This window comes from Ptychodera flava, unplaced genomic scaffold (assembly GCF_041260155.1).
Source record: "Ptychodera flava strain L36383 unplaced genomic scaffold, AS_Pfla_20210202 Scaffold_62__1_contigs__length_770838_pilon, whole genome shotgun sequence".
In the NCBI taxonomy this organism is placed as follows: Eukaryota; Metazoa; Hemichordata; class Enteropneusta; family Ptychoderidae; genus Ptychodera; species Ptychodera flava.
This window is the reverse complement of record NW_027248384.1, coordinates 708,239-732,921: the sequence shown is the minus strand read 5'-3', so window position 1 is coordinate 732,921 and position 24,683 is coordinate 708,239. Positions and strand designations below refer to the sequence as shown.

The 24,683-nt window shown below is 39.0% G+C and overlaps 1 protein-coding gene across 1 annotated transcript; it reads left to right on the top strand.

Moving 5' to 3' along the window:
* The first annotated feature begins 6,126 nt into the window (after positions 1–6,126).
* On the top strand, positions 6,127–18,884 carry LOC139128641 (T-box transcription factor T homolog 1-like). The gene is given in 10 exon segments (XM_070694381.1): positions 6,127–6,291; positions 12,508–12,665; positions 12,668–12,707; positions 13,543–13,751; positions 13,754–13,806; positions 14,485–14,625; positions 14,964–15,025; positions 15,644–15,708; positions 16,133–16,300; positions 17,784–18,884. Coding segments are annotated over 10 exon segments (1,359 nt in total). The 5' UTR covers positions 6,127–6,175; the 3' UTR covers positions 18,131–18,884.
* The last annotated feature ends 5,799 nt before the right edge of the window (positions 18,885–24,683 follow it).

Sequence of the window (24,683 nt, the reverse complement as noted above, 5' to 3'; positions counted from 1 at the left end):
GTCACATAATTCCAGTGATTTCCGATAATGCATATTTATGGCATATACCAACCCTAAACCACATAATGTCGCAGTGACACAAAAAAGCCTTCAAAATGTGTGAAAAGTTTAAAATCTGGAACAGGATGACAGTTGTAATACATTTGTATGCTGCCAGTCGATGTGATTTTGGAACATCTACCATGGCGGGAGACCTCGACGGGAAAATCCAGCAATCACTTTTCAGAGCGATTTTTAAAACCATTCACGGATTTTTTGACGTTTTAGTGCTAATTGGTCTGAAACAAAGGTCTATATTAGGGTAGGTCACTGTAAACCTACAGTAATACAGCAATACCCCGAATTAACAATAACTTCAAAGTGTGGCGTCCCTTTTGTTTCAGCTCTCCTTATTTTTGTTGCGCGTCACTTTCGACGGTCACGTGGGTCTTTGACTAACGAGAACACTGTAATAGTTCACACCATGACCCCATGGGCTCATCAACAAGAAATGCAAATGACAAACTGTTTGTTCACAATGCGGTCCTTTGTCTTCACATCTCCCGCCAAGTCACTGGTCCCTTTAATGCTGAGAAAGGTCGACCAGTAAATATTTCATATCCATCTTTATATGTGGAACAATCTCTCGTCGATTCCAATGTACATGCATTTATAGCAAGATCGATTATAACATTTTGTGTTTTTAGCAAAATGAGAATTATTTTATTCGATCGCGCCAACTAACCGATTCACTTTCCAACATTGAACATTGTATTTCTTTCGTGAGTAGGTAACACACAGAAAAACAATGAAAAACCTTCCTTCCAGCAGTTTTTCGATTTAAGATATATTGCTTCTTTCCTCTCTGGATCTCGCTAGTTTATACAATTCACAGTTTCTTTTGAGTCCATCATGTTACTTTGATGCTTCTAATCCGTAAAAGTACTTGTGTACACTTCTGAAACTAGCGCCGTGTTAAAAATGGCATAATCTGTTGGGGGTGGTACGTATCCACTTCTGCCTCGTGTTTAAGTACCAAGGTTGGCAACTTTGCAAGCTAATCTAGTTCTGATGTCATAATCCAATTTGAAATTTGGTGATTTTTGTCTAGCCTTAATAATATTTTTAAGTGTGATCTATGGACATTTCGCGGTTTCAGGTCGATTGATTATTTGCGTCGTGTGCGTCAAAAGCATAAGTGTCTTCAGATCCAATGAAAATATTAATCGAATTTTACTTCATCTTTGTCAATATTGGATGTTGGAAGAATCAAACTAACACAGCGGATTTGCACGGCGGCAGGTTTCGTCACTAGATGGCGCTGTATCAATGATCGAAAACTGATCACACTTGTACACCGTCGTGCAGAGTTCAAAATGAGACGAAAAAAAATTTTGTGTCACATTCGACGAGTTCATTGTCAAAGGTCGATTAGACAAGTATCGTAAAAGATAAGATCGTCACGTTGCAGCCGTTATTGATAAAGCAAACTGAAAAAGAAAAACGATTTAAATCTGAAAACGTCGCGATCGGTGATTCCATACTGTTTTTTTTGTTTTTGTTTTTTTTTTTGAAAAAGATAAATTTATTTCAACATAGTCACAAATAAAACAAATCTACATAACTGTGAATGCGTTAAAATTACAATGCGTCTTTTGTGAAAAAACAAATAATTAGCTGTTTGATTACAAAGATCATCATATGAATGCATTCAGGATGCATTCTTCTCCTTCCAGTCTACAAGGCTTGAAAACTTTGTGATAAAATCCTCAGTTTTGTTCATCATCTTATAAATGAAATACAATGTATTCATCCATGAGGAGAGATGACATTTCAATTGCATGACATAGGATTGAAGGGAAACTTTAATCCCATCAAGAGTAACCGAATTTCGAATATTCCAAACTGTATATTTTACAAAGGAAGTAATACAGTAAATAATGTCAGATGTTGCATTATTATCATTTTCGATTCCTGCAATTGCTAATCTTTTGATATTGATATTATTATCAAAGTTGTGGTTTCTGACAAAGAAAGAAATACATTTCTGCCAGATTTCTTTAACATATTTACACTCAAATAAGATGTGTTCCAGTGTTTCTTCTTGGCCACAAATATGGCATTTCCCATTACTTAAATTGAAATTTTGGCCAAGCTTCCTGTGACTAGGCCTCGATGGAAAATCTTCCAATTTAAATCATTTACTGAATTGCTGACAATTTCTGTTGAATTAAGACGGCTGAATAGAGTAGCTTTGTAACTGTCAGCAAGACTTAGATTCTCGGCCCATTTTTGACCAATCTGACCTCTGACTGCATGCCATTTCTTATCAACTAATTTCCAATAAAGTGACTTGGTTTTGACCTCACTTTTTGTCAGACCATAATTCTCTAAGTCTAAGATATCATAGTTTTCTTCATTTTGGATGTTTGAAAAAATGATTTGTTTCCAGGAATCTGGAATAGCATTGAGGAGTGTTTCATACTCTGTTTGATTTCCTCTTGCACATGTCTATTTGTACCTCCTCTAATTTTTGCAATTATTTCCCATTGTTGAAGCCAGTCATTTCTGTCATCATTCCAGATGTCCCTAAGCCTTAAATTCCACTCTTTGACCATTTGTCATAAAAGAGGACACTTCCTTCATTCTTAATATTGTCGTTATACCACAGAACTTCTCTAAGAAGATTCTGTTTTGATGTTGGCAGATTCACTCTTGTAAGTCTAAGTGACTTCCAGGTATTTAACATATCCCCATACACCATTGGGGTTCGTTTGTTGTTGACTTTGAAATTGAGATGGAGGTAGTGATAATCACTATTAAGTTTATTGTCATAACTCGCTAGAAATATTTTGATAAGCTGGCCCATTTAGGGGTCCCCTTATCTGGATTTTTCTCAAATAGTTTCATAAGCCACTTTAATTGGAGTGTATTAATTTTTTCTTCAATGTCGACAACTTTTTTGCCACAGTCATCATATCTTTGAATGAAAATACCCCTTTTTATAACTTCTCGTTTACCTCTCCAAATAAATTTCCATAATTAACTATTTGCTTCATTAATAATTTCCTTAGGTACGTGATCAAATGATGCCAGGTACCATAATTTTGATGCAGCCAGCATATTAGCTACTATTGCTCTGCCTTTAAATGACAGATTTCTAGTATTCCAGATCTTAAGGCAATTCGTAAATTTTTCCATCACTGTTTTCCAGTTTTCTCTAGATGTGTTACTGTTTCCAAACCCAACTCCCAAGATCTGTAAAACCTTGTTTGAAAAATCGATCCCTTCCACTGAATCAGTGCGGTTTTTAAAACTCCCAGCCCATAAACCTTTGGATTTCTTTTTTTCAGCTTTGCACCTGTTGCTTTTTCATATTTGTTGAACATTTTCAATGACTGAGTAATGCTTTTCAAATTTCTCAAGTAAAGAGTCGTATCATCTGCAAAACTCTTAATTTTTTCCTCTTGTTTGTCTGGTAGTATGAATCCTGATATGCTGTCATCTTTACGAATATTTTCGGCTAGCACTTCTGCTGCCATGATATACAGTAACGGTGATAAGGGGCACCCTTGTCTCACACCCTTCTGAAGTTGAATACTGCGAGAAAGAAAGCCATTACACTTAATTTTGCATGTAGTATTATTATAAAGAATTTTTATCCACTTGATAAAGTCAGTGCCAAAGTTGAATTTGTCAAGGACTTGAAAAAGGAAGTCTCTGTTTAACCTGTCAAAAGCTTTTGTTTGGTCAAGACTTATGACAATAAGAGGTTTATCAGTAAAATTAGCGTATTCAATAATATCTCTAGTAAAGACAATATTATCACCTATCTCCCGCCCGGGGATGTATCCACATTGATCTGGGCTGCATATTTTGCCAATTACCTTCCGCACCCTATTAGCAATTACTTTTGCAAGAATCTTATAGTCTACATTGAGGAGACTTATTGGTCTCAAATTGTTTAAGTCTGCCTTATCTCCCTTTTTATAGAGCAAAGAAACTAAACCAAGTTTCTGGCTGTTCGTTAATTCCCCTGAATTAAAGCAAGCGTTAAATGTTTCAATTAGGTCAGACCCTAAAATATGCCAGAAGCATTTATAGAATTCCACTGAAAGGCCATCAGAACCTGGTGACTTATTGTTGGCCATTGACTTTAAAGCGTTAAGAGCTTCTTCCTGTGTAATTTGACCTTCACAACTCTGTTTATCTTGATTACTTAAAACAATGTTGGTTTTATCTATTAATTCCCTCTGTAGTTGGGTGTCAACATTTTCTTGTTTGTAAAGATCTTCATAAAATTCTGCTTGTATGTCTAATATAGAATCAATATCAGTGACTATTTTGCCACTCTTGTCTCTAACCTCCTTGAATAGTTTTTCTTTACCTCTCTGTTTTTCTAGATTGAGGAAATATTTTGAAGACTTCTCTCCTTGTTCAACCCATTGGGCCCTTGATCGAATTTGCTGTCCTTGTATTTGATTTAATTCGTATGATTTTAACTGGTTTTTAACCTCTTCAATATCACTTGCAGATTGATCTGATGTCATCATATTGTGCAGTCTTTTTTCCAACAGATTACGATTTTTCTTATTACTTCTGTTTTTCTGTAAACTATACTTAATGCCAATTCCCGAAGTTTATCCTTGCCTTTGTCCCACCAAACTGAAATGTCATCAAAAAGAGGCTTTTGACTTTGCCAAAATTTCCAGAGGTTTTCTACTTGGTTTTTGAAATGAGTACATGACTGGTGACTGTTATTGAAATTTCATGTCCCTTTCCCACGTTTTACACCTTCTAAAGATTCCATATCAACTACAACTGGTTGATGATCTGAAATAACACAAGATAAAATTTCACACTTTTTAACCTCAGTAAACAAGTCACTCGTGACTGCTTCTTGTCATCAACTGATTAAAATAAAAAAGCCAAACTCCCATATGCTGAAACAATACATTGTATACTCTACGATGTTCAACTGATGTTTTACATGCGATTGTGTCTACTAAAAGACATGTGTTAGCAGTGATTACGCAGCAGTACTATGCAAGGCGTATCGATCGCGCTCAGGTCAAGGGTTATCGCTACAGATGTGTTTTGATGACCCTTGACCCGAGTGAGATCGATCGATAGGCTATGGCCAAAAGTACCACTGCGTAGTCACTCGTGAAAGCCACCGGTCCAGTCTGACTTTTGTCTGATAGTTCTTTTTGTCTTTGCAAAGTCTGTGCCACGTGTATTGGAGAAGATGTGGGTGTAATCTTCTCCAAACATCAGTCAGATTGAACTGATTCATCATAGCTTTAATCTCCTGTACACTACTATCATTACACAACCTAGCTGAGGATATCTTATCTTTGGATGTATCTACAACGCAGTTGAAATCCATACTGTTCTTGCTACTCAAACAAGATTTACCTGGCCCTCTGCCTTTCCCCGTCGATATTTTCCACTGACTGTCGCTTTCTTGCTGAAGTGTCGTGAATAGTCGAAATAATGAAATGAAAGATAATTTCATGTCGTGATTGGTAATGCTAAACAATTGACGACCCAAAGCTTATAACACACTAGGCAGTCATAATTTTTTTGTAACTCGCAAAGGCAGTCAGGTTTTTAAGGCGTATCTGTCGTGTTTGTTTTAGTTTCAACGAAACGATGAGCCTCTGCGTTATTGAGATGCCTTCCGTGTAACCTATTTCAAACGCCGCAAATGATTTTAAGAAGTATGTACAATATAGCAGTCATTCATTTTTTTTTTTGGAAGAAAGTGTTGATGACCGCTTTACGTGATTGCTGTCTTTGTTATAGCAACGGGAACCACCTGTTGATCAAATGTGTGGAAGAAAGGAAAGAGCGCCACCAACAAATCGCACGCGCATACTTCTTGTTTTCACCTTCTTTACACACCGTTCTCATCATAGGTTTTGTATCAAATTTTGTCTTCGAAGTAATCGGAACAATTACCGATAAATAAAGAGTTTTTTCCTATATTAATCATAAAACCATCTGCCTACAGCGAAATTTGTAAACTGATTGATTATAATGATAGGAAATTTCCGCTTGTTGACATTTAACAGTGAACAGAAAACCAAGCCTCTCATTTATTCTGAAGTCCGCCCTCTGGGGATCTCGTCGGTATGGACAACAACATGCGTGGCTTTAATCGGCGACGCAAGACCCAGTTGTGGATTTGATCATGAGTTTTCAAGACTCGGCGTTAATTGGTCGAAAACAAAGATCGAGGAAGGATTCGTCCAGTTATTCTTTACAGCAAGCGACAGAGAAACACCGCCGCCGAACAATGGCCACAAAGTAAGGCGACTTTTTGTGTTCTAATTTCCCCATTTTTGAGGAGTTTCACACCAATATATATCAATAGTTGTTTCACTTGTGCAACTAAATTTCGATCCTATAATTGTCAAAAGTCGGATCATACAGTGATCCGATTTGAAATGTCAGTCTGCCGTTGGCGCCGTATATCTGTACGTAAGTCACTCCAAAAAGTAGGCCACTGAACAACTCACAAGTTATTACCTCGATTGCTCTTTGAAAAATATATAATACTCCCTATGTTCACCAGAAAAGTGGATATTTAGGAGTAACCCTTCTTCAAAGATTTGCTTTCAAGGATATTCGCCTGAAATGGGGAGGGGGAATTTAAAGTGCACTATAAGGCAGCAGGTGAACTTAGCGCTTTTAAGTAACTGGTGAAACTTGAACGTTCCGTCAATTTCAGTCACGCTACCCGCTTTTGTAGTTGTAGTTGAAATCATGTCTCTTTCCCAAAGTGCTTTCCATACAAGACAAACGACCTTCTCTAAAAATAATTTTAAAGCTCTCCAAAAGTGTTTTGACTGTGCCATTTTCTGTTACAAATTTTCCCAAGCCTGTTGGGTTTGTGATACTGACAGCTTTGTCATTCAATCAATCAATCAAATCAAGATAACTTGTCTTGAAGAGAGATAGATGCCAGAAAGATAACACCGATAACTTTATTTTGTTATCGTGTAAAAAAATATACACAAACTGACCACAGTGATATGTGATTTCCACTTTGAAAATACTTCGATATTTTAATTAGCGCTGAACCTTATTCATCAGACACTTAGCATTTTGAAGTTTTTTGGCTTCACTGTACTATACAGTTGGCATTCTAGAAGAATTACCCATATGTAGTCCAAATATACTGCCGTATCTAGGTCAAGTTTGCGCAGTAGTACACATTCCCTAGAATACAAGAAAATCCAAAGAGGTATTTGAGTTGTTCTCTTTCTCTTCGTTTGCCGTTCAACAGCGCAACGCGCTGGGCAGTTCCACAACTGGAAAAAGTTATTATAGTTCTTCCCGAACGTAACATGTCATTCTGTGCACTTGAATTTCACCTCGTGTTTGTTTGAATTGCCTATCATATATTTTTGAGACGTTACGGTATTAAAGACAGATTGTAGCTACAAATTATCTTTCTCTTGAAAATTGATGGCGCTCTAAGGGCGACATTTTTTATTTTTGTGTTTCTCATCTCCCGACCGACCGTAAATTTCAGCTCCGACATGAAAAAAAACTTTTTATTTGCGCCGCCTCTGAGGCGATCATCCTAGCAACAGCACCACCATCATCAAATTGTGAGATTGCAGCGACTCAGACTGAAGGACAGAGAGCACAGAACACTGAACTGAAAGACAAGAAATTGAAGTGACTGAATGGACAGAACATTGAACTGAAACAAATACACGTTTTTTGTACTTAAAAATTGTAGAGACTGAATGGACAGAACATTGAACTGAAACAAATACAGGTTTTTTTTTGGTACTTGTTTTTTTATTGCGACCGCCCGCCCTGCCCGAGTATTCCTCTGGAGATGAGACACAAAAAAAAAAAATAAAAGGGTCACCCTAAGCAATAGTCAGTTCAATGTTGAGTTATCATCAACAGTAGTCAGTGTTAAATCAGTACAGCAATAGACGGCGACCAACGATCACGCAAGATAAGATATCCATCGCATTTACTTTTATTACAAATACAGATTATTTTTTGGTCTTTTTTCGAGTACGTTTTTTACGTGTAAATTTTGAACAAAGTTTGTCAGCGGACCAAAAGATTGAACTTCTTGGATTTTTTGACCTTTTTGTTTGTCAGTCAGAGATATTTTATTCAGTAAACAAGAGACTAATAGTTTCTTTAGTAGAGCCTATAGTGAATTCGTTTGTGAAAATGTGAAGTTTTGACATCGATGGTTTCCAACATGACGAATAAATTCAATTAACACTCCGGGTTGAATTGAAACAGCTGAAAATTGCCTCGTTCAGGCATTCTCACCCCTGCCTGAACGCCCAAGGCAATTAAAGACGTGTTTTCGATCTATGGTCAGAGATTGTCCGGGATTGTTGGATTCTTTGACGCCGGTTACAAGCTGGGCGACGTACATGTACGTGTGGCAACAAACGTCCACGGTGCTATTTACTGCTATTATGGTGTCAAACGCAACCATAGTGTCAGCACTTTGCTTGAGTGAGGCTATCGTTTTCAGGATCAGACGGCAATTGTTGCCCGCAACTCCATATACATACGAGTTCGAATGAAATCTTCTGGTGTTTTGATGGTGTTGAGCTTGTTTCTGGCAAACGGTGTTCGAATTGATTAACCGAAGACTATTTTTCGAAAAAAGCAATTCCGCTGGCATTTAGAGTAGACATCACAAACAAATGTTGTGTTTTCAAGCTGACCCTTGCTTGTACGTCTTCACTGGAGCGATGACCTTTTTTATTGTCACGGTGTTGTGTTATGCGATCGCCTGACCCGGTACACTTTCCAATGTTGACCCTCATTCATAAGGTGGTCACACATTGAGAAATGATCAAAATTAAGTATTTTCTCGATTCAAAAGTAATATTTAGGATTGGAAGAAATTTTAAATAATAGAACTGACGATCAGAGAAATTTACAGATGGAAGTTAATATGTGACACGGTTTGTAGAAATTGGAAGAACTTGAACGGGGCATAAACACTGCCAAACGTTCAAAAGTAAAAAAAAATGAAGATACTATTTTTGTTCTGTATTTTGTCGATCAGTGGAGGTTAAAAAGGGAAGCAAGTAAAAAAATCAACACGTGAACAAGGTATTACTATTTGAAATCTAAGATAACGGACTTTATTTTGTCAGGATTTTGCGCCAGCGAGGTTTGATTAGAACCGATTCATACTTTTGATGCTTTACCCATTCATAGTTGCCGTTGACGGTTTCCCACGAAAAATCAAGATTATGATCAAAGTTGAGACAAAAAAACACGAGAAGCAGTGAACTGATTTCTTTTATACGGGGAACAAGTCAAAAGTATCCGCTAACGGCTTTAAAGAAAAGGAGATACCCGAATCTGTCGTGCCGCTTCGACATACCCGCTAACTGCTCTACAAAGGTGAAAAATGTAACAACTCCTTCGCGTAGTGTATGGAGTGGCCATAGCACTGTGACTGTGCAAGCCGAAAAGAGAGTGACTACATTCCAACTCAATTGATTTTTTCATGATCGGCTTTACGAACTAAAAAACGTGAAAATTGCTCCTTTTGTTGGTCGCTATTTTTCAATCAACAATTTCGAAATCTGACACTCTAGGGTCTCTCTATAATGGTCCATGAATTCGCACATTTTTTTACCACCTTGTTTCTGAAACATAACTACGATATTTCCCTTTGCAAATTCCATCGGATATATCCTAAGAAGCCAATGGGTCTAACTCTATCTTGTACAAGGAAAATCAAGCGAACGGCAAACTATAGTATAATTTTCACGAAATCGCGTCTTTTCTGATGTTGACGCTGAAAGTGACGTTATGTATCAAAACAAGTTGGTATAGTAGTCGATGACATTCAATTTTCAGAAAACTCGGAGGAAGAAGAGACAACCTAAATGCTATTTTATCTCACAATTAGCGTACTTTCCAAAATGATGAGGATTTCAGAATAAATTGAGTGTCTCCTTGTGCAATTTTTAAAGGGATTTCTGAAGAAAATTCACTCTTATTCTTTCTGTAGAACGTAACTATTCTGTCAATCGATCCACACCTTAGATAACTCGCTAATGGTCATTACTTCTCGAGTTCCAAATAAACGGTTGCTGTTTCATTCGCCGCTACGGTTTGTTTTTACTCATATTTTTGAATAAATAAGGAACTAAAAATGAACGAGCGAAGTAAAAATTTGTCAACGATTTAAGGTAAGCAATAACATGTGAAATACAAACAAACGTGTTTGACAGTATGTGTGGAAACCCGATTGCGACCACATGCGACTTACAGTGTGAAACCTGAGGCTCGGTGAACTCCAACCACGGCTCAGATCAAACTCAGCATCGAAAAGTTTGGCTATTCACAAATACAGACGCATATAACTCTAGCAATTATCCTTGATATTATAAAATGTTTAAGGAATATTACTCCTGGAAACAGTGTATACGTAGCATTTTGAAAATGTAGTAAACTGACTAAAAGTCTGTACTTATCATGAACAACACTCATTGCGCTGAGAAGGCTGTGCTGTTGTAAGCAACACCAACTCCAAGCAAAGCTTAGTAAACCTTAAATGGTGTCACTTTTTTTGAATGTTTCTCAATACATAGGATTATGTTCAGTAAGTTTCGTCCAAAGGGGATAGCTAGATGACTATACGAACATTTTCTGATACCTAGAGATCGCGTATTTCGTTTTTCCCCTTTATTTTGTGTGTTTGTTTGTTTGTTTGTTTTGAACGCGATATGATACTCATTCGCCCATTGCATGTCACAGAAAACTTTATCAAGACCGTAACATTTGACTAAAGACACGCAACTTTGTCGTCGTTGACTTTTTCCTGATTTCCTTTTCGATATGTGAATATTACCTCAGCTTTTTTGTTGTTTTGTATCCGACTACTGCAAATGTTTTTTCAATATTTTAAACGTTATAGGGAACGGCAGATCAACATTCTGTTTACTTATTGTAGCGATATGGCATAAGAAATGTTTTAGGTTCTGTTTAATTCGTTTTGTTGGAACACCATGGCGAAGATTTTATCAAACACACCGAAAAGATGAAAAACATGACGCAGAGGTTTTAAAGTAACACATGTTGTCACCAAAACAAATTTAATCCTGTAGCAACTGGGCGAAGTTTAATGTGTGATATGAGTAAAAATGTAAGAAAAGACAACCTTCAGGCAATCACGTTCAAAATCACCGTAAATCGCTTGCTGGTTTTAGAGTAGAGGGATGTACAATTGCCAAGACCCTCTGAGTGTCGATTGGGTCAGATGTCACGACTACAGGTGAACATAACAAACACCGGAGAAGTCGCGGAGCACAATAAGACCAGTCCATAGAACATTGGTGAAAACAAACCAAGACATTCAACTGAATGAGAGGTATAAGACCAACCAAAGCCCGAACAAATTACGATGAACAGAATTCGGCGGCCAGAAAGGCAAGCTATGAACGGGCCATCGTAAAAGCGACAATCGGAGATCGCCACGCCCCACCGCATAGAGATGGTGGTAATTTCGGCAGCTCTCAAAGACATAGGTGGGAGCGAGGTATGAAAGGGGTGGAATTCGCCGTCTCTCACTGCGCGTCAGTGCCTTTTTCGAACGTACACACAAACCCCCAACAAACTTGCCCACCCAAAGCGACTGGGTAAATTATAAAAAAGAAGCAATTGATGAACTACAAAAAACAGGCAATTTTTAACTGAGGTGACAGGGATCGGCAATGGGCACCATGTCCTTGCCCCAAATGAGCGGTTGCGTAAATATTGAATTAAGGAATACGTGGTTGGTTCAATCGAGCGGATCATTCAGTTCCAGCCCGAGTTACATGTTTTACTATAGGCGCCAAATTATGAGAGATAACTATGGATACAAGAGCATGTTTCAGCTGTTGCAAAAGCAAAAAATTCACTAACCGTTAATCGCTACTGCAAAGCAATACAATTGAAAACTTTCTTGCTGCATACAATGCATGAAGAACTTGTCAAATTCTTACAACTTGTCTAGCTATATTCTGCACGAGTTAGTCAAACTACCCAGCCCTACCGTTCATTTGGCCCATGTGCAATCCTATGTACATGACAAATATTGCTAAGGAATTCCCACGTCAAGAAAAAAAGGTGTGAAAACCGATCGGATAAGACTCTGGCGTTAGGGCAATTAAATTGGGAATTGAAACCGATAAATGTTCTGTGCAGCCAATAGGAGCGCCGCATTCGCTCATGAATATTGACATCATCGGATCAGCGGCGAAACTCAGAGAGTACTTTTATGTTATTTGCATATTCATTAGGCGGCTCACTTTATGTTCCTGATGCGAGTGGGTATCAACACAAACATTTATTCATATGTTGGTATACATAAAAGGTTGGGTCATTCAACACAGTACATCATATCCACATAGAGCCCTGACTTGTGAACTGTACCTACCAAGCGTGTCAGCACCTACGTCTCTATATATCGCGTGATTGCCAAGTTCAACAACACACCGTGACTTGTTCCTTCTCTGTCTCCAGACCTAGCATGAGTACTATAGCCATGAAACAGCCAACTTTCAACGTCAATCACTTGCTCAACGCCGTTCAGACCGAGATGAACGACTGCTCCAAGAAAGGGGATCCCAACGAGCGCAACGTGAAAATTTCCCTGGAGGACGCCGAGCTGTGGAAACGCTTCGAGAACTGACCAACGAAATGATAGTCACCAAGAACGGAAGGTAAAGTTTATTTGACTTATACCCCGATGGCAGTCAACCATTTACCGTACAATAACGAATACCCGAGGAAAACACCTATCCCTCCGGGTTACAGGCCATGATTACACGGTCTGTGTTGTCCGTTATTTTTGTGAGCAGACATGTTTACGTCATACTCGCACCAAAACCCTCTGATAACTGCCAACTTTACAAAACAGTCCTCAAGTACATCTTCAGAGTTCTTTTATATTGTTACTGTAATAGTCCATTTATTCTTTGGGTAGTCGGAGATACACGACACGCTAAAAAAACAAAATGCACGCTGAAATCTTTTTTAACTCAGTTTACTCCCGATACCAAGCTCTCAGATAATGTGTATTATTCTTATATTATTTCGACCCAGACAGTTGTTCTTATCCCGTTTTAAACCACGTGTTAAGATTCAAAATCATGTCTGCAGACTTTCTGCAGTAGCCTGTACATGTGTGAAGCTGAAAAAGTTTCAAAGACATTGTCTGTAACTGCCCGGTCCCTCGGTAATGATAGAGGGACCCTGGTTACAGTAACTACTTTTAGTCACACTCTGTACAATGTATAATATTATAAGAAAACTTTCTTTCTCGTGCCCAAGTGACACGGTTTCTGAAAATGTAAGTTAAAGGAGTGTGAAAGAAAGTATATCATGAAAAGACACCAATTTGCAGGGCATCAAATTTTACGAGATAATCTCCCATGTGTGCCGTTCGTTGCCGCTACAGCCAGCCCCACGGCGATGTGACACTGGTGTGTTGTACCTCATTACACGGTACTAAACTCGCCTGCACCGCCTAAGTATCTCCTTTTTCTCCGTACACAGGCGTATGTTTCCCGTTCTGCGTGTATCGATCTCTGGACTTGATCCCAACGCAATGTACTCGGTTCTCTTGGACTTCGTCGCTTCGGACAACCACCGTTGGAAGTACGTCAACGGAGAGTGGGTCCCCGGCGGCAAACCAGAGGCCGCTGCGCCGAGCTCTGTCTATATCCACCCAGACTCACCGAACTTTGGAGCCCACTGGATGAAGCAGGCATCTCATTCGGGAAAGTTAAGCTTACGAACAAGCTAAACGGTGGTGGACATGTAAGTTTCAAAAACGTTGTTTTGCATTTAAAACTTCAAAGTGAAAATTCTTTCCTTTAGACGCCTTTTCCTAAAATGAAGTAACTCGCGTATCCAGCACTAATTACGACAGAAATTTTATGCCTATTCATAGACCCTCTAAAAACAGTTTTTTGAGGGTCTTATGGCCTATCCTAATAGCCAACGCTAGTACCATAGCAGTAGTAGTTTGCCTTTATGTTAAAGGTTCTAAGAATGTAGTATGCTCTAAACCGATTTACTGAAGTAATCATCGCATGTTCTAACTAAATACGGAACTCCTAAACGTCGCTTGTTTTAAATCAAGAAGGAAAATGGTCATTCACGGAAATTTGCCCTCAAGTAAGCGTTAATCCGTGTTCCTACAAAGAGTATCTACTCCATAGAGTTCAATGACTTGTAAATCTCCTCGAAATGTTAATTGTTTTTTCATCAAGAACATCCACTCAACTCAAGAGATCTCTTATCACGACCACAAGTCTTCTTGAGAGGGTGTCTTTGATCAGACGACGTTCGCAGCAGGCCGCGTCTGTACGTTGCCGCAGCCGACATGTACTTCAGGCGTATACGACAGTAGGTGACTTGTCATCGATCTGCTTAGAATAGCGGTCGATACTCAGATTAATTTTCGCAATATTGTCTTTTTTGTGTCATAAACAGATCATGCTACACTCTCTGCACAAATACGAGCCACGGGTCCACATTATCAAAGTCGGCGGCAACGAAAAACAGCGCATGATCAGCACGCACACTTTCAAAGAAACACGATTTATTGCCGTCACGGCCTACCAGAACGAAGAGGTGAGTGTTGTAACTGTGACCTAAAGCCATTTGGTGAGTGTGTTTAGCGCCGCTCTGTTTGAGTACAGTGTACACATCACAATTAGTTTGTCTTCGCGAGTTTTAGATCTTATCTGGGGTCTCTATCGCGTATCTTGTCATAAAACCATTTGCTATTTGTGGACAGTGGATTGTCCCAACAAAGCGACTGTTTTCAGAAATATGGCCAAGTATCCATTGAAGTTGCCGACCCTTGACCAGTAAGATTTCTCCTACTTACAGTTGCTATGGCCACGCGGCTAATTTTCATGCATTTTGGTAATTGAAAAATCTTTTCCCTTTATTTCGTTGTCGTTCAGATCACTGCACTGAAGATCAAACATAACCCTTTTGCCAAAGCTTTCTTGGATGCTAAAGAACGGTAAGTGTGAACTGGCCACTTGGCAGATCTTTGTCCATTCTCGGCTTAAGTGATAGTGCACTGCTCAGAAGTTTCCCGATTGTAATCGAGAAGATGGCCGAGGTGACATCAGTTTGGCTTCAAAGTGTCAATCTGTTTTTGTTGTTTTCTTGTTATTGTCGCCCGTGTCTATCAAAATCTCTATTATTGTTGTCTTTGAACAAGTCAACGCAGTGACCAAATTCCCGCTTTGACCGACGATCACTCGTCTTTTGTGTCTCAGTTGTCAGGGAGGGCACAAAAAACTCATCGCCGCAGCTGTGTTTGGAGATCGTCTTTGCTACACTTTCACTGGGCATTGCCGGGTTTTTGTGTTCACCTACCTCGCTAAATTGGCTGCCAAATTACTTATCCAAACAGTGAATTAAGTAATTGACCCCTTCACTCGATTATGCCGCTCAAAATGAAATCCCCTTCAGCCTGGTCGGTACCTTTGCCGAAGAGAAAGCCACACATTCCCTCACAGGCAAACACCGCTCAAAGGTAAACCAATAAATATCCAAACCTCATTAAAACCCCGTGTGTGTTTCATGTCAATTTCTAACTGTTATTAACAATTTATAATATATTATCTTGCAGGTATGATGGCCGTGACTACATATCTGAAGCCCATGCTCACGATGTACAACAACAGTGTTCTCAATGTAAGTTTAAATGAGCACCTTTTTATCTCATGTAAATATCTGCCAATTGCTGACTAACATAAGAAATGAACATGTTATCATCTTGTTAAAACATTGCAAGCTTTTTGAGGTCCGTGGGAAATTTGGGAACCGTTAATTCTTTGCTGGAAAACAGTTGGTGCTTGTCACCTTTCGGTTGTATTATGTCGCCTATGCGCTAGTTGCCTATATCAATTTGAACAGTCAACTACAGGTGTGTGTGACTTAGTGTGATAGCTTGTCGCCAAGTCAATGGACTCTCTGGCCCAATTCATATCGCAAACTGTGAATACTCTTTTAAAACAGCATCTATTAGAAGTATCATACGACTATTGTAGCATTTATAACTCTTACTATGAAATATTTCTAATGTTTCGCAATTCTAATTTGGATACCTTTCTCTCAGTGGGTGGATGGTTTTTGCAAGGGGCCAGCCCTCTCTGCCCTGCACCCGACCCAAGACAGTTCAGCGCTCTTGGGCTGCACAGCGCACCAGGTTGCGAGAGATACAGCGGCTTGCGAAGTCACAGGAGCGCTCCTTATCCATCACCTTACCAGAAACACTCACAATCCGGTAAGTTTTTTTGTCACATTTTTGTCCCCAAACGTGTTTTACTAAATTTTCACCTCGACCTCGAATAATGTTGGCTCGTATTTTGCTCGTAAATTCGAAAGAATCGCTAGGGGTACTTTTACTCCCATTGTACTTGCTAATATTTATTTTAAGCGAGTTCTTACATGAATGTCCGATTTAAATATGCAGGAAGACCATTTTCCCATTGCATACAGTAATTTTGTGAATTTAGTACTTTAAGAACCAGAAAAAAGGGAAAGCTATAAAAGACCAACCTGCGGCCATTTCCGTTGTTGTTGTTGTCACTTCCAGCAGTCGGCCCTATCCACCCACTCACCGGTGACCCCTTTCCCTTCACAACTCCACAGCCGTTCAACTCCACCCCTTGTATTCATGATTATGGAATCCGATACACTTCCCTTTTCCCGTTCCACGCTCTTTAGTGACGTTCAAGTGCAAGATTATGAGCAACTTTTTATGACCCTCTGTGTGTTAGATGACGCATTGATGTATATCAATGACGGTTTATGTCGCCTTCAAAGGGAAACATTTTACGACTTTGCCAGATTGGTCACCCATTAATGATTAATCCTTCTACGAATTTCATGTTCATTACTGCATGAAGTTTGGTAATCACTTAAAAATGCAACAAAGTGTTGAAACCTAGGGATCCTCTTCGTATTTTCTGAAGTTCACTTTACAATGTTTGATGAAATATTTTTACCCATGGCATTCATTTTTGACGCCATTATTGTCAAGAATTCTGGATCGCACATTTCCTCTCCGTTTATGACAGCTCTTTCTTGCCAAGAGGGCGTCGTGTACGTCACGTCTCCCTCAAAACAAGTCTATATTTTGAGATCTCATGATATTCCATAACGAATGTATCACTGCCAACCCTGATTCGGGAGTCTAAAAAGTTGTTTCAAACATATCGACCCCTAGCTTTTCAAAAGTAATAGGCTTGGAGTCTTCTAATAAACAGCGGACAGTTGTATGCAGTAAAAGCTGGCAGGCTTTACGAGACTTAGCTCCAATAACTCTATTGTTTTCATCTTTGTTTCTTCATTCTTCATGCGCCTTTTCTTGTTCTTTTTTTAACTTATCACTGAATTTTAATTGTTGAAGTTATTTCCTTTGCAAAGTCGGAAGTAAGTCACAGAGTTTATGAGAACCATGCTTTCGGCAAAATAATCCCTGCATTTCCTCTTCACTCCGAGTTAACTGTGAAATCGATAATCTTAGAAAGGTTTAACTTCTAAGTATAACTTTGATCAATCGGAATTCGTAATTACTACCCTGGTTTAGAAAGTGTTACCCGATTTTATCGTTTGGCATTGTATGTCAATTAACGCTATCGATTTTATCCCGCATGTGAAGCTTACATCGGAAAGCTATGAGTAGCACTTCTTTCAGGTTGGTAGGTTCTTTGATCAATTTTCCTACTGTAAATTGTAAATTAAGTATTTTATTTCAATTTCAGCAAACGGGTATCCGTCGGACTCTATGCTGTCGGCGCACGAAAACTGGTCAGGTCTACCTGTGACGTCACACACGACCCACACGGCGCCCCAGTACCCAGCCATGTGGCCCGTCAGCAACGCCCTAACGCCAGTCACCACAGCCAGCAACCCCATACCCACGGGAATAATCCGTGCTCCGTACGCTACCATCCCGGCATCCACGGGCAGCCTGCATCATACCGGACACTCTCCAGTCTACGAGAACGCCAGTTCGGATATCTCAGTGGCCGACGCCTTTGCAGCACATCACACAGCGACGGCGTCAAAGGCTAATGGCTGGAGCCCCCTGACGCCACCTTCAGTTTAGAAAATAAAAGACAAGGAACTCCAAGGGAGATTTTCATGTACTTTGCAGAGTACTTGCGGATATTCCACACCTTTGACCAAAGTTTCTATTTTTCTACAATGCTGGCGTTGACCGTTGCAATCATGATGACCACAGGTATCCCGTGAACCTCACATCGTTTTAGTTGTTTACCTCATGTGTCTTTATAAATATTAGGTATATTTTGTTAAATTTGTTTTTCTCCTCTTAGAAAATTCAGATGTTTTATGGTCGTTTCTGAAAGCGACAAGTTCCTTATTTCAGTATAGAAGCATTCCGAGTCAGGGTTCATTGTTGTGCACAACTAGTAATACTCGAGCTTTAGAACAACTCAGTTATGTCCGTCGACACAAGTGCAATCTTTTGTTTCACAAAAAAGATTTAAGATAGTACACTACTTTGAACATTTCCAGAAAATTTTTCTCCCATTTTTTAGTATATTTTCAAATCATACAATCGGACATTTGTAACGATTTGGGCGAAACCCAATACAGAAAAAAATGGCTATTCTAACTTTACGAATAGCGAGAACGAGGCTGTACGCTTTTTTGAAAAAAAATGGAGATTTTTATCGCCTTTTGTACTCTTTTGATAAAATCTTATGTTTTTCTTACGTTAGTCGTCCGGGGAAAAGTACAGATAATTTATATTACTTGCCAAATACACGTTTTTTGATATTTATATATTTTATATGCTTTTATGAATTTTTACTTAGAATTAAAAGTGGGAAAAGTAATTATACGGTGTCGTGACTGAATGTGTGTATATGTTTGTGCTTGATAAAGTTAGCGAGTGTGTGCATATGCTGTTTAGATTAGATAATCATTCCTATTGGACAGTGTGTTGAATTATTAGAGTTCATTGTTTTCAAATTGAGCCAATGACTTATTAATGTGTTGCGTATGCATACCATTAATGCAGACATTGCATTAGGACATAATACTGTCAGTGCAAAGTCATATCCGTTCTAGCTGGCCTTTAGCTGGTCTTTATCGTATTGGTAGGGTCCCCTCCCCATATTTCCAAGGCGTGGTAATTCTTCTAGATATTTGGCACTTTAAAAAAGACGAAGGCTCTAATTGGAGTAAGCGCACTGCCTCAATGTCCATTCAGTGAATTCTCGATGGGATTCGTACCCACAACGCATGGCACCCTGTCACCCAGCCAAGATATCAACAGTCAAAGTTCAAAAAGGAGGCTTTTCAGCAAATCACAGTTTACTTTGAATTGCTTGGTTATCGAAACTAAGGAAAATCGGAAGCGATGACTGGAACGAACCATTGTGCGACTTCCTTGTCCTGTGTCAGACTTTTTAAGTTCGACAATCCCGAATGTAGGACTCATCCCACCGTGTCAATTTTATAACTTCACAGCGCCACCTAAATATCCCGTAAGATAGATAACACGGTTAAATCAGCCTTCTTGTCGGCTTCAAGCTGGGTTATGGAACTAAAAGGAGGGAAAAATCTTAGGAGACTAAAGTGTGTCGTGTGGACCTATACCCTAGTATTTAATTATGACCAGTAGTGATTACGATTTTGCAATCACAGGACCGTTTCCCTTTTCCCTGTCCGAAGTGTCAAATTTCTGGTTAATCTTCATTTAGATCCCGAAACGCTGTCTCTTGAATATAGGACTTGACAACAACTGTATGACTTGCTCTACTGAAATCCAATGGCATGTGTATTTATTGTGTCTGTCCCATAGCCCTTGGCTGGTTTTTATTTCCACTGTCGCCCATACTAATATTTCACCTCGCCCAATCGGACAACAAAAAACTTCTCTGTTCGTAATATAAACAAGCCAGTTTAAAAAGACACAAGCATTCTTTCAGTGAAAGATACTCTCATGGTGGGCCTCTCAAAGCCGTTCTGTTATTTATAGAGGGTCTTCTTCTTGTGTATTGACATGGTTAGTTCAACTTGGTCGCTCAGCTAGGCGTGATTGATGACACAGCTCAAGGGTATACCTCATACCTGGGGGTGTACAGTCTCCCCTCTTCGCCCAAATTTAATTATTTCTTATTCATTCGTTGTCATTTGCTCAGTGAATATGGTGAACGTTCGGTATGTTTCTCAACAAGTGATAATACAACATTACAACGACATGCGCATTGGCCTCCAGCCAAATATGGCCAGGCTCGTTGAATGCGGGGGACGCTGGAGGCCGTTTAATACAACTTAAACCTTGCCTGATCAAATCACATCGTATTTAAATGTAAGCTTCCTAATTTGGGATGGGGTTCTCATTGAAAAAGTCATAATAACAACTTGTGATTTGTAATTTAAGAACCAATACTTCTTTTATCATAGATGTTGTGTATATCAACATACCTAGTAATGGAATCAGCTTGTTTACATACTAACCTGTTGGAAATCGCCAGAAATGCGATGGTGACGATTCATGCCAAACGCAAACTAAAAGAATCGAAGGTTTTTTATAATCATTATATTTTAATAGTTTATATATATATATATATATATATATATATATATATATATATATATATATATATATATTGTTATGTAGGTCATTTCCCCCACACTCATCATGACCTGAGTTCAATTAGTCTAGAACATTCTCAAGGTCACTGCCCTTGATGACCTCACAACCTTGAATTCAATTAGTCATGTTTGGAATGTTCTGGAAAGTTGATTAGTTGTGTAAGGGAGATAATTTTAGAACAGTAATTAGCATGTCAATAAAAGTTCTAGATTGTTCTTATATGCCTTTATAAAAGGGACGTGCACAGCTTCCAGTGAGACTTTTGGGATCGTGTCTCTTGTGTGTTACTAAACTCCAGCAGTAGTCATTCTCAAGACTTTTCAAGACCTTCACTGCCAACGCTGGATTTATACTGTGGACTTTATGCATCTTCAAGCCTGCAAGGACTGTTCATTCATCCAACTGACTGTTACAACTCTGAGACTGGAGCTTTGCCGTCCCAGCTGAGATAAGTAGTCTGTACACTTTTAAAGCTTGTACTCTGTCCCTAACTTAGCAATTAGTTTTGTTTTCGTAATAAATTTTGTTTAAACGGAAACTGCTGAGTTCACCCTTTTGTTCGTTTTTCTCTGCACGTAACAAATTGGGGCTTGTCCGGGATACGAATATTTTGAGCCGTTTGACAACATTTTGCCTGCCTTTTTTAAAAACTACAGTATTCTGTGAACTCAGCGAAATTAATCATGGCGGAATTTAAACCAGAGAAATGGATGACCTTGATCAGGACACATTTGATTCCCTCAGAAAAGATGACCTCATAACACTGGCCAATTTCCTTAAAGTAGAAGTCAAAAGATCTATGCGCAAGAGGGAAATACAGTACCGCATTGCAAAACATTTAGTTAATTTAGGCCAATTTGAGGAATCCACCTTGAAAGATTATGAGCCCGAGTCTACCTCTGAACTCAGAAAATTAGAATTAGAATTGCAGACAAATTTGGAGATCAAGAAACTAGAATTACAAATGGAAAAAGAGAGACAGGCATTAGAAAAAGAAAAAATACAAATGCAATTAGAAATGGAAGAAAGACAGAGAGAGAAAGACAGGCAGGAAAGATTAGAAATGAAACGTTAGAGCTTGGACAGTCAGGAAAATTCTTCCCTTCAGACAAGTTTGACATCACTAAGCATTTCAGGCTAGTTCCCCCTTTCCAAGAAAAGGATGTTGATAATATTTCCTTCATTTTGAGAAAATTGCTCAGAGTCTGAATTGGCCTAAGGAGTCCTGGTCTATGCTTTTGCAGAGTGCTTTGGTGGGTAAAGCCAGAGAAATTTACATTCAGTTGTCAGTAGAGCAGGCTTCAAATTATGATTCTGTAAAGGAATTAATTCTCAAGGGCTATGAATTGGTGCCTGAAGCTTACCGTCAGAAATTTAGGGATTGTGAGAAGGTGAAAGATCAAACTTATGTTGAATTTGCTCGAACAAAAGAACAACTGTTTGATCGTTGGTGTTCTTCTGAAAAGGTCAGTCAGAATTATGACAAATTACGACAGCTCGTTTTGATTGAGGAATTTAAAAGGTGCATCCGGAGTGACATCAAGACGTTTATCAATGAACAAAAGGCAGATACATTAGAGGTTGCTGCACGTTTGGCCGATGATTATTCATTGACCCACAAATCTTCATTTCTCAGCAAACCATCCCAGTCCTTTTCCTACAGAAACAATGCAGGTAAATTTAACTCCTCCTTTTCATCCAAGAATTTTTCAAAGGACAGTAGAAAATCAAATGACAACAGTTCACAGAGTTCAAGTAACACTCCCACATCATCAGATCCCAAGTCTCAATCTCCTTCTGACAAACAGTTCGGTACACTTTCTTGTAATTATTGCAAGAAAGACGGCCATTTAATGTCAGAGTGTTTCAAATTGAAAAGAAAACGTGAAGGTCAAAGTGGTCAAAGTGGATCTAAGCCAACCGGCTTTATTTCTTCATCAACTCAATTAGAGTCTAATAATGTGTGCAACACATTTCTGAGGTTAAACCCCTCTTATCCCCAATTAATGAGGTCAAGGTCAATTCTTCTCAAGATAGCATTATGGGTATTTTCGAGCCATTTATTCATAATGGTTTTATATCACTTTCTAGTGATTTCTCTTCCGCTACCCCTGTCAAAATTTTAAGAGATACCGGGGCTTCCCAGTCTCTTTTGTTGGCAGATACCCTGCCGTTTTCTGAAAAGTCATTTTCAGGTTCTAAAGTTCTTATTAAGGGGGTAGATTGTAATGACTACATTCCTGTTCCTCTCCATAATGTCTATTTGTCTTCGGACTTTGTTTCTGGACCTGTGGCTTTAGGTATTAGGCCTTTTTTGCCTTTTGAAGGGATTCACCTTCTTCTTGGAAACGACCTTGCTGGGGAACAGGTCATTACTAATCCACTTGTGACTGATAATCCTAGTTTAGATCAGGATCCAGAGCCAATTGAACAAGAGATACCCGATTTATTTCCTTCATGTGCCATTACTCGAGCCATGTCAAAGAAAACTTCCGAGAATCAAAATACTCTCAAAAATAATGTCACAGATGTTGACTTAAATGACACCTTTCTCAGTCAGGTGTTTGACACGGATCATTCCGTTATCCCTCGTGGATTTGAAACTTCCAGTACAACTTCTGCTGACCAAAGTCAGACATTTTCTAGATCAAATCTCATTGCAGAACAACACAAAGACCCAGATATTTTGTCTTTGTTTGACAGGGTAGATGATGAAGGTAACACTTCAGATAGCTCTGTTTCCTATTATACAAAATCTGGTATTCTCATGCGTAAATGGAGACCTCCAGATGTTTTGGTTGATGACGATTGGGCTATAAAACATCAAATTGTGGTTCCAAAGCCCTACCGTGCTGAAATATTGCGCCTGGCCCATGAAACCCCCTGGGCTGGTCACTTAGGAGTCAGGAAAACTTATCATAAAATTCTCAGTCACTTTTATTGGCCTAATCTCAGGCAGGATGTAGCACATTTCTGTAAAACTTGTCACACATGTCAAATGGTAGGAAAGCCAAATCAGACCATTCCAAAGGCCCCTTTACAACCAATTCCTGCATTTCAAGAACCATTTAGTAGGATACTAATAGACTGTGTTGGGCCCCTACCAAAAACAAGATCAGGAAATGAGTACATGCTGACAATAATGTGTACATCAACCCGGTTCCAGAAGCCATACCACTGAGAAACATAAAGACAAAGACTATAGTGAGAGCTTTAGTCAAATTTTTCACTTTATTTGGCCTCCCTAAATGTGTCCAGTCCGATCAAGGCTCCAACTTTATGTCTGGTATTTTTCAACAAGTAATGGATCAGCTAGGCATTAAACAGTATAGGTCATCCGCCTATCATCCAGAAAGTCAGGGTGCTCTTGAGCGATTTCATCAAACTTTGAAAAACATGATTAGGACCTACTGTTTTGACACTGAGAAGCAGTGGGATGAAGGAATTCATTTTCTGCTCTTTGCTGTTAGAGAGTCAATTCAAGAGTCTCTTGGTTTTAGCCCATTTGAGCTTGTATTTGGACATACAGTCCGTGGCCCACTTAAGCTCGTTAAAGAGAAATTCCTGTCTGACGACGATGATTGTCTGAATATTTTGCAATATGTGTCAGATTTTCGTACAAAACTCTCTAAAGCATGTGAATTAGCCAGAGAAAATCTTGAGTCATCTCAGCAGTCAATGAAAACCAGATATGATAAAAGCACCTCAAAACGGAAGTTTGAACCAGGTCAAAAAGTTCTTGTTCTACTTCCAATTCCTGGCAAACCACTCCATGCTCGTTACTTTGGGCCATATCTAATTGATAAGAAATTGAGTGATTTAAATTACATCATAATAACACCTGACAGGCGAAAACAAAAACAGCTATGTCACATAAATATGCTTAAGCCATATTTGGATAGGGATAATCCTACTATAACTCAGCCTGTCAGTGCAGTCAGTTCAAACCATTATGAAGATAGTGATACTGAAACTGACTTGAGTGATAATACTCTAAACTCAAAGCTGGGCTCGGTCAAGCTTCAGAACT